General features: G+C 42.1%; 1 protein-coding gene across 1 annotated transcript; it reads right to left on the bottom strand.

Annotated features, from left to right (window-relative positions):
• Positions 1 to 515: 515 nt before the first annotated feature.
• Positions 516 to 15195, bottom strand: LOC102234669 (insulin-like growth factor-binding protein 2-B). Its single transcript, XM_023336265.1, has 4 exons — positions 14814 to 15195; positions 5656 to 5804; positions 3960 to 4100; positions 516 to 2227 (listed from the first exon to the last, which is right to left on the bottom strand). The coding sequence occupies exons 1-4, from the start codon at positions 15148 to 15150 to the stop codon at positions 2075 to 2077; spliced, it is 780 nt and encodes a 259-aa protein (XP_023192033.1). The 5' UTR covers positions 15151 to 15195; the 3' UTR covers positions 516 to 2074.
• Between the last annotated feature and the right edge of the window lie 1496 nt (positions 15196 to 16691).

Here is a 16691-nt window from a genome sequence, read left to right as displayed (position 1 = left end):
TCTCCATCTGCATCCCAGAAAAATTCCTGCCAGAGGAAAAGCATAAAAAACTAATTTTCAATATTTCTGCTAATTCACCAATAGTGGAGCGGCTCTCTTATTAGCGTTTTAGCTACGTTTAACTGTTGTTCCCGGGTTCCAGTTTTCAAGGGCAGATATAATTTTAATCAAAGTTAGCGCTTTAGCATTAGCATCTTCTAAATACCATGTTGGTTTGGCACTTTAGCATTAGCACAACTAAATTAGCAGAGCTCATTATATTGAACTACTATTCATAAACTTTATGATTTCTTAACTCCTTTTTTAGATTGTCATTTTTTAAATGAAAAACTCAAAGTGCAAATCAGAATTTCTTGTGGCTTCAGTCATCACCACATCAACAAATATTCAGGATTTTAAAAACATATTTCCAGCCCGTTAAACGTTGCAGCTGATAAAATCTCCCTTTGTTTACGTAGAAAGTTCTGGAAAACTGAGCCGTCTGCTGGTCCATTAACTTTACAAAACCAAAGTTGAAAAAAATGAGGATTTTATCCAGATTTTATTACTTTCATGAACATAAAGGGAAACTACAGAACACAATGGGAATCATACATAAAAACAATAAACTAACAATTTAGTTCAGTTTCTTTAACAGTGAAAAAAGAAACATGTGTGTTTTTCTACTTTTAAAGAAACATTTTCAGTTTTAACAACTTTTCTTTGATTTCTCAGTCGGATGATCTATTTGGGGAAAACGTTGGTTCTCAGAATGCAGCAGAGCAGCTGTGAGCAGTGACTATCTTACCCGGCGGTCAGAGCGATCCGAGTTTGGAGAATCAGAGAATTTCTCATAGGAGTGAAGTAACAGCTGCTCAGATCAGATCAGTTAGCATAGCATGCTAGCTGATACACTCACTCTGATAATTTGGCCAAAATAAATTTCAAACGTTTCTCCAGTTGTGAGAAATTAAAATCTTAATTTGACACCCATCAAACTAGCGTCATCGATATAAATTACTGGACGTTGATATTGTGCGGCGGGAAAGTGACATAATAGCGCTAAACAATTAGAAAAAGAGACGTGATGTTTTACTATCTATTGTCTACAATCACATTTCACAGCTCAGCAAAAAAATCAGAAAAAAAGAATAGAGAAGTAAGTTAGCTTGACTTTGACAAACCTAAGGTGTAGATGTGAATTCAGTGTGTTGCTTCATTTAACAGTAAAATAAGGCGACCCACATACCAACACAATGACGGATCAGGTGGTTAAATTAGCTAACCAACTGCCGCTGGGTTCAGACATCACTTACATTACATTCTGAATCGTTTTTCAGTGATAGTGTTTAAACATTTAACTCTATTTTATAGAAATTAGACAAGAAATAAGGCCGCTGCGTCTGTTTCTGTGGCAGATTCCTGCTCATCAGTGTAGTTTTACTCCATGAAGAATAATGGCTGCAGGCTGCTAGCTACAGTGGCTAATAGGCGCCGTCCTATACAGTAATGTATATCAATGAGCTGCAGCAGCCAATACAGTCTCGCTTTCCCTATAAATATCTCTAAATTGTTTTACCGGTCAGGTATTACATAATATTTTCTTGTTATTTTTGTATTTTTATCCAGTTTGACTAATTATTTCTGTGTGTAAATATTTTAGTATTTGATTAAATTGTGAAGCAGCTTTTGTTCTGTGTTGGAAAATGTGAAAACAATCATATCTGTTAGATATGAGGGAAATGATACTCCTGCAACGTGTCTGAACCCAAAGTAACGGAGTTTAGACTCAACGTTTGGCTGCAACCAACGGGAAAATTAAACTGAGAACCGTCTGACCTGAGAGGCCAGAGAAACCGCTTCAGGCAGAAATAATGAAGAAAAATTCAAAATCAACACAGAAGCATAAAGTCAGAACTCGAACCTAAGAGACAGTTTATCTGCAAAAACAAGTTTCATCATAAAGATCAGGTTTGTGTCGCTTCAGGCTGCAGTGTGAAGATGGCCAATTATAAAAAAAAGGCATTTCCTTCTACTGAGTGTAGGATCAAACCCGGTGTGTGTGTGTGTGTGTGTGTGTGTGTGTGTGTGTGTGTTAGCGGGCCATGGTGGGCAGCGCCCGCAGCGCCTCCTGGAAGCGGTGGCAGTTGGGGTCTCCTCTGACTCTGGGAGTCTCCGGGATCTGGACGCCCGTCAGCGGGTCCACGCACCAGCACTCGCCCCGCTGGCCGTGTGTTGACATGTTGCACTGCAGGAGGAACAGAAACAGCCAGGGGAGGGGCGCAGGAGGCACAGCGGGTTAATGAAGCATGGAGGTGTGTGTGTGTGTGTGTGTGTGTGTGTGTGTGTGTGTGTGTGTGTGTGTGTGAGGCAGGGTGAAGGATCATTGGATAAGAGCGAGGGCTCTGGTCCGGGTGGGACCACATTCACCCAATAATAACCCGTCCCCACACACACCCACACTCACACCAACACACACTCTCCTCTCTTAAATGAGGTCGTGATAGAAGCCGACTCAGTTCATGAAGGGAAAGTTTCTAATTTCTTCCTTTCATGAGAAAGAACAAAGAAGTGACAGTTACAGTAATTAGTGCGCGGCGCTGGGAGGTGCTGCAGCGCATTGGGCCGAGGTGCGGTGTGCTGCAGCGCATTGGGCCGAGGTGCGGTGCAGAGGGAACACTCCAAGTGTGGAGGAGGTACAGTGATGCATCCTGGGAACGGAGGAACAATGCTGCTGCTTGTGAGCAGAGATCCTTCAGGAAACCGTGACGCCTTTCCAGATCCTCCGCTCTGCTCCACTATCGCCCTACGATCAAACCTGGATCTGTGACCTTGTTTGTCCTTCAGCCTCTGATTTCTGCGGATGAGCAGAACTAAAACGTCAGAAGCACAACTCGCTCCCGGCTTAACCAAAGTCTTCCCCTGCAGCACGCCAAACACTTTTATTGCCTTGTAACCTTCAGCTCAGGAGCCTGTTGTCTCGTTCAGGATGACAACATCCTCTCACGCCGGTGTGTGTGTGTGGGTGTGTGTGTGTGTGTGTGTGTGTGTGTGTGTGTGAAGGCAGGATGCTGAGAAACAGGAGTGTGTGTTGGAGTTTATAAAGGATGGATCAGTGAGTTAAACATCCTGACCAATTCAACACACAAATGTTGAAAATCTTTATCTCTGCTGCCAAAATTTAACCTAAACTTATAATTTATCTTCATGTTTTTATTTAGAGTGGGGTTATGTGGAGTAGCTATGAGCAGTCAATGATGTATGGGATTTTCAACTAATCAGATCAATCATAATTAATGGATTACAGCTAATTTAATAATTGATTAATCATTCACTGGAATACAGACTCATAAAAGACAATTTTATGAAAAAAAAAACCAGTCAGTAATGCAGAAAATCTTTCCAAAAAATATAAACATTTTGCATTTTAAATAATAAAAAACTTTATCTGTAAATCTGTTCTATCCATAACTCCTCTAGTTAAAGTTTTAGCTTCACCTGGTTCACATTCTGGAAAAAATATCTCCAATTAAATCATATTTTGCATCTAATTACTAAATAGTTAATTCATAAACTAATCACCAGATCAGCTCTATGCTGCATTACAGTTCAGTCCAGCAGAAACGGCCGTTTTAGCTGCAGATGATCAAAGCTGCTGCTGCATTTAGGCACAAAAACTTTTATTTTCTTATTTAAAAGGAATACATTAGCTTATTGCATCTTTATTTTACTCATTTAGTTTAAAAACTTAGTTTATTGTTGAGTAAAAAAGTCAGTATTAGTTTCTTTTCCCCCTTTTTTGGCCTGGCAGTCATTTTGACTGCATGATTTTGATCCATGTGATAAAAGGTTTGGACGCCCTCCTGCGTTGTACGGATTGATTGTTCTGCATTGCACCACAAAGGTTGCAGGTTTAAATCCCAGGTGACAGACGCAGTGTGAAGTTAAACCTCCAGACTGACCCCAGGTCGGCGGCTCACCTGCTTCAGGTTGTACAGTCCGTGTCTGTCGCAGTTTGGGAACTTGAGGCCGTACAGGTTCTCCAGCGGGCCCCGGTTGTCCTCTGAGGTCATCCTGGAGATTTCCTCCAACACCATGTCCAGCTCCTGCTGGCAGGAGCTCTGGTGGAAACACAGCAGAAACACACGCTCGCGTTAAAACGGCTCCATCAGGAGCAGCTGGTCCTCAGCGTTTGTTGGGAAAATGAGCCGCACAACATGAGAAGCTGCTAAAACATCAACACTCCTTTATTTGTAAAGGTCTGAGTCTCGTTTTGTGAGCTCCACACACGGTGAGGCTGGTAAACCAAAAACCTGCCGACAGGCCGGAGATTTACAGCTTTATGTTCACATTAACAGGTTTTAACAGATTTATCAAACATTTTAAGATGCTAAGTTCTTTAATACATAGAAAATAAAGGAAAAGAAAAATGGAAAAAATGAAAAATTGGGAAAAAGGAAAAAATAGAAAAAGAAAAATGAGAAAAAGGAAAAAGTGAAAGTAGAGAAATGGAAGAAAAAAGAAGAAAAAGTTGAAAAAAGCAAGTAGAAAAATAGGAAAAAGAAAATAAACTTTTAAATAAATAAGAAAAAAATGGGAAAAGGAAAAGAAAATGGAAAAAGTGAATATTTTGAGAAGAAAAATTAGAGTATAAAAGAAAAATAGGAAAAGGAAAAATGTTTTTTCTCATGACTTTAGAATATTTTAATTACAGGATCTGAACGTTCAGCCCCGACAGCAGAGAGAAATCCGAGGAAAAACTCTGGTGAGTCTGGAGAACAAACTCCTCAGTGGAGAACAGAAAATCTCCAGAGATGGTTTAAAACTTCTGCACAGCCCTGGATGTGGTCCTCCATTGTCTTGAAGTGACCTTTGACCTTGACCTGTATCTGCATGGTGTTTTGCTTCAGTGATTATAAAGGAAAGCAAACGTTGTACAGTCTGCTCACAGTCACATACAGCTCTGTGACCTCTGACCTCACATGTCCGCCCCCAGTTTACCCTCGCCCCTGATTGGCTCCGCTCTCTGATTGACCCAGTTCCCAGCTTGGCTCTGCCCTCTGATTGGCCCCGCCCCCGGGCTGGCCCCGCCCCCTGTCCTCGCTGCTTTGTTGTTCATTTTGCTCCTGATTCCTCTTCCGGTTTTGGTAAATGAGAGAAAACGAGCCTCAGTATCGTTGTTCTCATCACAGACTTGCAGACCTAAACCAGAACCAACCCGGCCCAAACCGCCGACCCACTGCAGGCTGGCTTTTATTTTGAAGGGCTCACTCTGAGTTGTGGAGAGTTGAGCAACTTTATATGGAAACAAAACAACATCAGTTTTACTGGAACTGGTTGGATCTGAACGTTTAGTTAGTAAGCTAAATATTTAGCTTCCTAATAAATCATTTAGTTTGGAGCTAAACATTTAGCTTGCTTTATTTAGTTATAAAATATTTAGCTACAAACTAAACATTTTGCTCATTAACTAAATATGTAGTTTGAAGCTAACTGTTTAGCTTACTAGCTAATAATTTGGACCTAAACATTTAGCTAGCAAGCTAAATATTTAGTTTGAATCCAACTATTTACCTCCAAACTAAATATTTCTAAGACGTTGTGGAGCAAACATTCAGAGTTTAGTAAAGCGGGATCCAGACTGGCTCAGTCTGTGTGAGTTGTGGAGGTTCTGACCGGCGGCTCTCTCTGGACCCGCTCGTCGTGCAGGCTGGTCCTCATCCTGGTTCTCAGCTCGTTCTGAGTCTGGATCCGGGCTTTCTCCTGCCGGTTCCAGGGGTCAGGCAGCGGCCTCTTCACCAGAGGACTCTCAGTGCCGTGCACCTCTGCAGGGAAACAACAGGAAAACAACCTTTAAATGTGCTGCATGCGGTCGGCGGTTCGGCCCGTCTGTTTTTAGCCCACGCCTGGAGCTTCCTCCAGATCTCCGCTCTGCAACCCGTTTGGTTTCTAAAACAACTCCTTCCTGCTAACAGGCCTCTTTACAAGCGCAGGTCTTAATCCTGGAATTAAAGGACAATGTCGGTCTGTGTCCTCGGGGCGTCCTGCGCCTCCCGGTGACTAATGCTGCGCTGAACACTCAGGTGCTGCGACGGCTGCAATTACCGTGGCGACAGTGAGGTCACAACCTATAAAGCTCCAGTTGGGCTTTCTGAGGCAGAAATTATGACCCAGATTCCACAGATTTCCTCTGAGACGGAGCAGAGTCCTGCAGCTGTTCAGATGCGTCTGTTCCGACGCGGCGCATTTAAACGGCTAATTAACGCGACTTCATGTTTTCAGAAACAAGGAGGTTCAAAGGATTTTACCTGATAAACAACAGGAAGTCATTAGGAACAAGCAGGAAGCGATACATTTAGTCAAACACCATCATCACAGCAAACATGCATTATATTTATTAATCAACGCTCCGGTTGTTATGAATCAACAGGCGACAGAAGGCCGACTTTGTAACCGTCTCTATGTGACTGTGAAGGTTCAGGTCAAAGGTCAGCCTGATCAGTAGTCTCCAGCTGTAACAACTGAAGCTGAGAGCCGACTCTAGATTGTTCCTCTTTAAATCCAAACATAATAACTTCAGATTTTTAAAGCAGTGACCTTTGAACCCAACTTTGGACGCCTGCTCTAAAAGATAAAACTTGAACAAAATCAGGTTCTTTGGAGGTTGGCAAAGTTTAAAGCTTTTCCTCATCCTTCCTTACTCCGTTAGAGAACATCATTGATTCTCAGTTGGTTTAAGGTCTGAACTTTGACTAGGCCGCTAATCTAAACCATCCCATAATATCTCTGGCTGGATGTTTAGAGTGACTGGTCTTCTGCAGCCTCTAACCTCCCTTCTTCCCATTGACTCTGCCCTGCTCCCCCATCCCACAGCATGATACTGCCACCTCCGTGTTTCGCTGTGGTGACGTTTGTTGATGGTTTTGACCCAACGTAGTGTCGGTTCTGCTGCTCCGAGCAGAGCGCCCTCACCTACATGCTGGCAACCTGAAAATGTAACATTTCTCTTTAGAAAAAGTCAGATTTTTGGTTTGCAGAAATTGATTCCACCCGCTAAAAATCCTGAAAGCCATTTTGTGTCGTCCTCTTCCCGACTACACACAGATTCATGCATCAAATAAAATCCTGAGTTTGCAGCTTTTCGCTCACTGAAAGTAGAACAGAAAATCAGAGCAGAGCTGAAAGCCTGAAACGGAGACAAACTTTGACAGTAAACTCTGCATTGATCAGGATTCAGAGCCGTGACACTTCTCGTTGGCAAGAAGGAGTCGAGAGTCGAGGAGTTGAGTCCTGGGAGTCCAGACTTGTAAGGAGGCAGACCCGATGCTGAGTCAGCAGCTCGTTCCTGCCAGAGGCTTCGAGCTGCGGCTGGTGTCGGTGTAATTAGCACCGAAACAGAACGCAGAGGCTGTAAATCAGTTCTGCGTCCTGGAGCTCTGTGTTCACACACACACACCCACGCGCCCCCCCCCCCACACACACACACCCCTGCCAGGTGGAAAACCTGCAACAGCAGGACTCAGATTTTATTTTCTGATGTGAAATCTTCCAGAAAAAATTACATTTAAAGATGTTATTACCCCATTTAAACAAATGTTTGTTTCCTTTATTTATCCAAATATTAACATTTCCACCCCTGGCCAGCAGGTGGCAATGTTATCCATTTAAAAAAATAAGGCAAACGTTTTAACCCCTCAAAGAACACATTTATATTCAGTTGTGACAAAAAACCTACATTACTTCTGTTTTTGTGGTCAGATGTTAAATACTTTAGAGTATAAATTTGGACATTTCATCTATTAGTGTAAATTTAAGAATGACGCTAATTAGATCGATGAGCCATTTAAAGGGCCAGTATTGTGTGTTTTCATTTTACAGCACAATTAAGTAACTCTGTTACCTTCAGTTGTTATAAAAATCCTACATATATATCAAATATGAGTTAAAAGAAATTTGACTTCCTGATGAAAAGCTTTAAAATTGGGCATCTGTCTCTTTAAGAAACTCCTGCTCTTTCTGAAGCTCCGCCTCCAGGAAGTCATCCTAACATGGCTTCACTATTAACCCTTTAACGTTTTAACCAGCGTCACTCTGAGCAGCAGCTCCTTTAACTCATCAAATGTTTGCTAATTGCTGCTGGCTAGTCTGAAGGAGCCGAGTGGGGGAGGAGCTACACCTCGGAGGCGGAGCTAGATCCACCCTGAATGGTTGCCATGGAGATTGAAGGATTTCTCAAACATGAAAGACTGAAAGCAAAACTCCATATAAAAACATTATAACATAAAAGATAAAAAAAGTATATTTTACATGATACTGGCCCTTTAAAGCTGCGATACATAACTTTTATAAACAAAATGTTTTTACTGCATATTTGTTAAAACTCTCACCGTGTCCTGACAGTATGAGACAGACAATTTATTAAAATAATGGAGCTCTTCTGTCTCCTCCCAGTGGTTCTGCTGCCATCTGCAGAAATGCACCGTCCCCATCAGAAACAACCAATCAGAACCTGAAGGAGGGTCTTAGCGCTGTCAATCATCCTCACGTACATCTCCTTGCTCTCTGCAGCTAGATCTCCCACAGCAGAGCATGCCACAGAGGCTAACGCTAGTTAGCATGGCCACTGATGACCGAAGATAAACGGTCTTTCAGCGACGGTAAGTTGTTTCTCCACCATTAGCACTTTGAGCAGCGCGTACACGAGGGTGAAAAACAAATCAACATCTTGAATAACTGGACTGAGGTTTTCTACATTAGCCACAATGCGGCCATGTTACTAGACTCTATTGGATGGACATGTTTAGAAGCCCAGCCCGAGTCAGCAGCCTTTGCTAAAGGTCAGTCGGGTTCAGAACCATTTTGTGATCGTGTGTCAGACCTGCGTAACCATGGCTACAGCCCTTAGCTACCGCCTGCCCTCCAAACAGCATTTGTTCTGCCTCAGCGCCTTAGAAACTACCTGTCTGAAGCTGTGGAGGGCTGGCTTTGGCTCGTGCCTTTGAGCGATGCTTTCACAGCTTTCTCAACACGCACAATGAGTAATGAGCGCCTCTCCGACTGTTGCTTCTCATTAATGCCTTTGCCCTGTTATCATATGGAGGCGAGTCTCAGACAGCCGTCAGGGCCTTTGATGGCCGGACAATGCAGCATTGTCTGCATGAATGCCTCTTCCTGACGGCCAGCCACTTCAAAGCTGCTGGGTAGATCATGCTTTCAGCGGTTGCCTTTATGCACGTTTTCCTGTCTGGTTGCAACCTCAGAAGTTGCCAAGTTGAAACCTTTCAGCTCAGAACCCATGAAATAAAAACCGTGAGGGTCGAGACTCAAATCGCTGTCCTAACATCTGCAGTCTTCTGCTAATTCTGGTCCAGAAATCCAACACCAGAAGAAGCTCTCCAGTGAATCTTGGGTTGTTCTCCTACGGGAATGTACCAGAAAGGTTCCTTCAGAGGACATCTGATCGGGATGCCTCGACGGTATCTTACAGAAGAAGCTCATCGTTGACGACCTGAACTCAATCAGCGAGGACTGGACTAAACTTCACTGGTTCTTCATCACTACAGATCGCCCACAGCAGTTTCTCTACTTCTATTTCACCAGCTAAACAAAAACTCGATTTCTAGTTTACTTTGACTTCTAGCATGCTGATGTCAGACTAAACTGAGGTAACGCCTTACAAATAAATAAAAGCTCTACTGCACATTTCTTGACAGAGGTAGCAAGTTTAAATTATTTGGATACAGTTAATGAATGGAGGAAAACAATGATTTTGTGGCATTTAGACAAAAAGAAGGCTTATTTATTGGTGGGCTAAGCTACCTATAAAGTTGGTTGTGCTAACCGTAAAGCACGAACCATAAAGTTAGTTATGCTAAAGCGCTACACCAACACAGTATTTAGCAGAAGCTAAATCTAAAACCAAGTAAATTAGACAAATAGTCACAATGAAATAAAACTAAACTATAATAAAAACAAAAGCAGTTATAACCCCGTCAGGGACACATCCAACAGTCACTCTAAAGCAGTGGTCCCCAACCACCGGGCCGCGGACCGGTACCGGGCCGCGCAAGAAATAATGAACTACTTCCGGATCTTTTATTTTGAAAATCCTAAACCGGATTTTACCGGTTACGTCTTGCGCGTCAAAATTGAGCCAACTTGCAGCCGAATGAGTAACAAAACAACATCAGAGTACAGTGAACCGTCGCTACATCGCGGTTCACCTGTCACGTCTCGCTGCTTCACGGATTTGCACCTGCATTGTGTTCTGCATTCTGATTGGCTAAACAGTCTCTCCGCTTCTTCTCTACCTGTGTGTCAACAACGTTGTGGTTTAATATGTACACGTATGTAAAACAGCTTTCCAGATTTAACATTATCGATGGTGGCATGTCGGTTTATAAGAATCTTTTTGCCCAGAAGAACAAAGAGCGACAACAACAACCGATAACTATGTTCTTCTGTCGATAAAACCCACCTGCACCGCGGGCTTTAGAAGAAAAACCGCTACAGAGCGGAGTCAGGATGCAGCGGCTCAGTCAGAACAGCAGTGAAATACATGATAGTCACTATTTGTCCTACTGTACTTTGTTTTGTTTTTCATAATCATTTTTTATTTTCTCCCGTTCTAATCCAATGACTCGGGTCGCGGTGGGGCGGCGCTGATCTCCGCAATTTGAAGCCTTCAGTTCATATTGATGATTAAAATTATTATTTTACAGTACAGTAGTTATTTGTGTAAAAAAAAAAAAAAAAAAGAAAAAGTTTATTTGTTAAACAAATGTTTGGGCCTGTAAAAAGGTTTTGTTCTTTGGTTTCAATGTATTATGGAGTATTTTATTGTATAATAATTGTAAAAACAATAAAGGTTCCTACTTCGCGGACTTCGCCTATCGCGGGTTCTTTTTGGACCGGAACACCATGAAAAACGAGGGGGTTAGCCATAACACCCCCCCCCCCCGGTCCGCATCAAAATTGCGAAGGGCTGACCGATCCACACGACTAAAAAGGTTGGGGACCGCTACTCTACAGGACTGGACCTGCAGTCCCGCTTTAGTACATAAGGGTTACAACTTCTGGTCATAAATTCAGAAAAATAAAAGCAGCAGCAGCACAAAAGGTTTACTTCTCAGGTAAAGTTAGAAACAGTGAACGAAGAAAGCCAGCAGCACGTCGGCTCATCAGCAGGCAGCCACACGCCGATCGGCTAAAGCTTCACCTATCACATATTCTCCTTGGAGTAATTAAAGAGCAGAGTGAGTGAAGCAGGAGAGCAAGTTCCTGCAGAGAATCTCCTGCAGGGGAGCCGAGGCGAAGCCACGCCATTAAAACACAGAGAAACACTCAAATCTGTTTACACTGGATTTGTGACCCCCGTTCAATTTACAGCAAGTTTAATTTCACTAAAATGTTTACAGAAGGGGCGTGCCGTGGTGGCGTAGCGGTTAGCGCGACCCTTATTTGGAGGCCTTGAGTCCTCGACGCGGCCGTCGCGGGTTCGACTCCCGGACCCGACGATATTTGCCGCATGTCTTCCCCGTTTCCTGTCAGCCTGCTGTCATATAAGGGACACTAGAGCCACAAAAAGCCCCCTAGAGGGGTAAAAAAAATGTTTACAGAAAGAACCTAATTGAACGTAATTAAATCTTCATAATGTTTGGGAAGAGCAGACAATTCAGCATTTTTAATTCTTCAGGAACTAAAATCCTGTCTTGATTTATGAACCTGAATCATCTCGATCCCAGGAGCTGCTTACACGCCGCGCAATCTTTACACGCATGCTAGCTAGTCTAAATGAAGGTTAGCCATTTTAAATGTGGCAGCCATATTAGATGCATAGTAGCCATTTTAATACTGTTAGTTATTTTGTATGTTAGCCGTTTTAAATGTGTATTTTCAAGTTAAATGCATTAGTCATTTTAATTGCGTTAGCCATGTTAAAGGTGTGACAGCCTTTATTGGGGCATGTTAGCTATTTCACATGCGTGCTAGTCATTGTTTTAATTGGATGTTATCCATTTAAGATGCATGTTAGCGATTTTAGATGTTTAATTTTCCAGTTACTCAGATCTGACAGATTCTGGCTTCACAGTTTTGAAGGACGATTAGTTACTGTTACAATCTCTGACTTTATAAAAACACACTGTGGCTTTCTGAAACACTTGTGTTTACAACATGGAACACAAAAATAAAGAAACTGAATTCTGAGATCAAGTCAGCAACTTATTTTTCCATCTCCATGGAGAATTTGTCCAGTAAATCAAGCAGAGACTTTAGTCTGGTATCTGTCATGGTGACACTTCCAGAAATAATTCCTTTTCTTCCTCCGTGTTTTTCAAGCGGTAGCTGGATTTGATGCTTCCGACTTCAGCCGCCAGATTCCCAAGTGCTTTTCTCGCTCTCCAGAGAAAACACTGACAGAACGGCGACGCTGCTGGCAGCGGAAAACATATAAAGTTTCAACTTTCAATTAAGCGAGAATAATAGAGCCGTGCTGAACGAAGAGTATGCGTTGCTCGACAGACCTTCCCTGCATAAATACTGTACATGTTGAAATGTTGACGGCTAAAACAAATATTGTTGTACGATGATGTATCCGTGTCGCTGACAGATCTGCCACACCTGGCATGTTGCTTCAGCTCCTCTGGTCAGACAGCAAATTCATTTCCTTTGTCCAGAAACTTTGATTTTTGTAGTTAAAGTGGAGCAGCAGAGGAATGGAAATCTGGACAGAGCAAAACGGTCAGATAAACCTTCACATGTTAGCATGTAATGTCAGCGAGCAACAGCAGAAACATCTTCAAGGTGCAGTTAAGCCAGGCAGAGGCTGATGCTGCCCTTAGTGTTTAAAAAAGTCATGAACTGAGGAAACCACAGGCTGAAACGATGCTCGTTTTCAGCTGGTTTCTGCGGTCTGCACACAGAAGATGGGAAGTCAAACAGGGAATGCAGAAAAATCGATCATCTCATCGGCTGCAGTTACACAAGATGCCATGAGGCAGATTTTTTATTCTCTGCTATTAAATATTCTTCACTTGTGGTTTGGAGTTAAAAAGACAAAAGTTCACGTTTTCAGTTCGAAGCCGCAGCGTGGATCAGCAGCAAGAAAAGACGAGATGGAGCAATCAGGCTGAACTCATCGCCATGGAGATGTTTCCTAACAACAAACCTCAATGTCAATGTACCTGGTCTGTCTCCTGAACCCCTTCAAAATAAGAGCCCTGTGGCGGGTTCACTGCTTGTTCACGGTCACAGATGTGGGTTTGCAGCATCACATATGTCAACATTCACTTTCACAAATCAATACTGGCACTTTGTCCCCTCTCCCTGTAGCTCAGCAGGGGAACGCTTGGCATTTCTGGCCTTCTGTGGGATTTCATGGTTATTTGTTTAGAGTAAACATGTTTTATGTAGGTGGCATCTAAAAAAAGAAAATAAAAATACTATTTCCAATTGGTGATATTTTGTACCATCCAGATGAAAGAGGTTAAAAACTCTAGTGTAGGGGCGGGGCGGCGCTGAGGCCTGATTCTGGCTTCATGACTTCCTGATTCTCTCTGTCCAGTTTCTGACAAAACTGAAACTGGTTCATGTTGGACGGGTTGCAGACAAATTGGTGACCATTACATATTTTCTGGGATTTCCCAGTCAGGAGAAATTAAAGGAGAAACTCAAACTACGTTAAAACTCCATCCAAAATATTATATCTTTGGTTTGAAGCTTTTGGGTGGAAGATATTCCAAATCTGTTTTATGAAAACACGCTTACAGCCCTGCCTCCTTCACTTCTTTAAAAAATGTCAGACTGAAAATGATTACTGGAAAACTACATTTGAAACTGGATTTGTTTACCATCTTGTCTTTAACCTCTTTGGCTGGATATAATTATTGGCTTCTTCACCAAATATATTTAGTTTTATTATCTTTTTTTTTTACCCTCTTACAGCTGAAACAAACTTTTTTATCCTCCATCATGTCATAATGTTTTTCCCTGCTGTTTTGCTTTGATTCTTTCATGCATGTTTGAGAAATCCTTTCATCTCCATGGGAACCATTCAGCAGCTAAATGTCTGGGTGGACATAGCCCCGCCTACAAGATGAAGCTCCTCCCCCACTCAGCTCCTTTAGACTAGCCAGCAGCAATTAGCAAACACCTGGTGGAGTAGCTGAGCTCATGATAGGAACTACTGCTCAGTGCAAAGCTGGTGAAAACAGCAGGAGCTTCTTAAAGAGACAGAGGCCCAATTTCAAGGTATTAAATGAGGAAGTAGCATTTCCTTTAAGTCATATTTGATACATGTAGCATTTTATAACAGCTGCACTGCAAAAACACAAAATCTCATCCAGTATTTTGGTCTAGTTTCTAGTGCAAATATCCAAGTAAACCTGAAATAAGACAAACCAACTTAAAAGTAACATTTCATCAATATACAGAGGCTTTCTTTAAGTAAACAGTTCCTTAATTCTGATGAAAAAGTTCTATTGGCAGATTATTTCACTTATAACAAGACATGTTAGGAATTAATGCATTTGCCAATTGTCAAATAACTTTTTCACCAAAATTATATAATATTTACTTAAAGCAAGCCTCTATATCTTTCTGAAAAGTTAGTTTGAAATTTGTACTAGAAACTATAAAAGTTTGGAGGAAATGTAGTTACTTGACTTTGCTATAAAATGACACCAGGTGCCTGGAAAACACATAATGCTGCATAAATCAGAAGAATTGAGTAAACTGGGTTAGCATTTGTAGTGAAAGAGTGACCTTTGGCTGAATGTGACCAGAATCCGTCTCATTTAGAGCAAAATATTTCATCAAGAGGATGAACCTCTTACCATTAGTGGGCAGCAGGTCCAAACTCGGGTCCTGCTCCACACTGCGCGTACATCGGCCGAAGCCCTGGATGAGCTGCTGCAGGGGTAACTCTGCGTCCATGCTGGGGGAGCACAGGAGCCCGGTGGAGCAGCGCGGCGTGTAAACCCCGCAGAACTCCCCCTCCAGGCGGGCGCACACGGGGCAGCAGCCGCAGCCCGGCTCCCGCACTATCTCTGCGCACAGCGTGACCTTAGGACAGCCGTCCTGGTTCTCCGCCGTGCAGCCCGGGCATCTGAACACCAGATCTCCACGTAGGAATCCTGGGAGGGCGAGGACAGCGAGTAGGAGGCCGAACATCACTGCAGCGACTGCTGGGGCGGAAATGAGGCCAGAGTTATCTGTTGAACCTGACGATCCGTTAGCAGGTTAGCAGCCCGCTAGGTAAACACGCTGACAGGGTCCTACCTGCTGTCATATTACCGACTGAACCAAACAGGGTCAACGACAACACAGCTGGAAGGAAACATTTACTCAGCTACTCTTTTGAGTTTTACTACGCCGTAGTTTTTACTTTTACTCAAGTAATTTTATTATGAAGTGTTTCTACCCTTACATGAGCAAAATTTCTGGATTCTCTACTGAATGAAGACAAACCAAAAATTCACCAGACACAGACCTGCAGTTTTTGTTAAAGTTTCATAAGTTTTATATTGAAAGAAACTGATTAGAAATTTTTTTTCTTTTGCCAGATTTTGTTATTTATATGAATTATTGCCATTTTGGTCCTTAAAATACCAAAATCTTCTCATAACTTTATATTTTGGTCCGTCTGATGTAATTTTTACTCAAATTTCTGGAAACTGTCCACCTCTGGGCAGATATCTTTGTGCAATCTTAAATATTTCAGATACAAGAACAGAAAAGTTTGTTCCACATCTTTTAAGAACCCTGTAGTTGCATTTCTATTAACCATAAAACTGTGTAAATTGAAAATAAATTCCTTTATCAGAAACATGCTGACATAAAAAAATTCAAGTTTTTCAACTTGACTTCAAGTTTCTCAGATGGTTTTTCAGCTGTGTTGAAACAGATTTATTTCCCAAACTGCAAAGGAAACTGTATTTTGCATCATGAGTTCAATTACTACTGGTGGAAATGCCAAAGAAGATGACAGGAAGTTGTGGAAAGATGGTGCGTTTGTGGTTTTTCTGGCTCCGGAGCTCTCACAGCGTCTTAGTTTATAGAAAGTTGCGTCGTTCCAACGTATTGAATCCAAAACTCTTCTGTAAAATCGTGAGACTAATTACCACAGAGGGTAGCAGCTGCCCAGCAGGGAGCCACTGCAACAGCCTGCTTGAAGGTGACAGTGGCCGGTTGGTTGTTGCCACATAAAGCAACAGACTTTAAGCTCTGATCTTCAGCCAGCAGACTGAACGACCTCTACAAATATTAACCAACAGCAGCCACAAGGGGGCACTACAAGCAAACACATGGGAGCTCAGCATGCAGCAGGAAATGCATTTATTGTGTCCAAAACATGAACACAGAAAAAACAAAACTGAATTTTAGATGGAAAATAATGAATTTTGACAATATTCATAAATATCAAGTATTTATGCTGTCAGTGTCTTTGTATCAGCTGTACTGTCTAAAGTTTTGCAAATGGAGGCAAAAATTAAAAATGGCTACCAGCTCCATCAGTGGTTTCTACTGTAACGTAATAAAAACTGCAGGATGTGGAGAGATTTTTATTTTAAAGACCATTAATCAGGACCAAAACAAAAATAGCTTCCAGCCTAAACTGTCCAAAGCATCAATAGAAAATTGGTTTAGGAGAACCAGAACCAGTCTTATTATTATTATACCAGCATTATGTTACTTAAAATTGGTCTGAAATA

The sequence above is a fragment of the Xiphophorus maculatus genome, chromosome 7, assembly GCF_002775205.1.
Source record: "Xiphophorus maculatus strain JP 163 A chromosome 7, X_maculatus-5.0-male, whole genome shotgun sequence".
In the NCBI taxonomy this organism is placed as follows: Eukaryota; Metazoa; Chordata; class Actinopteri; order Cyprinodontiformes; family Poeciliidae; genus Xiphophorus; species Xiphophorus maculatus.
Note: the sequence above shows the minus strand (reverse complement) of the source record. Positions and strands in the feature narration are given on the sequence as shown.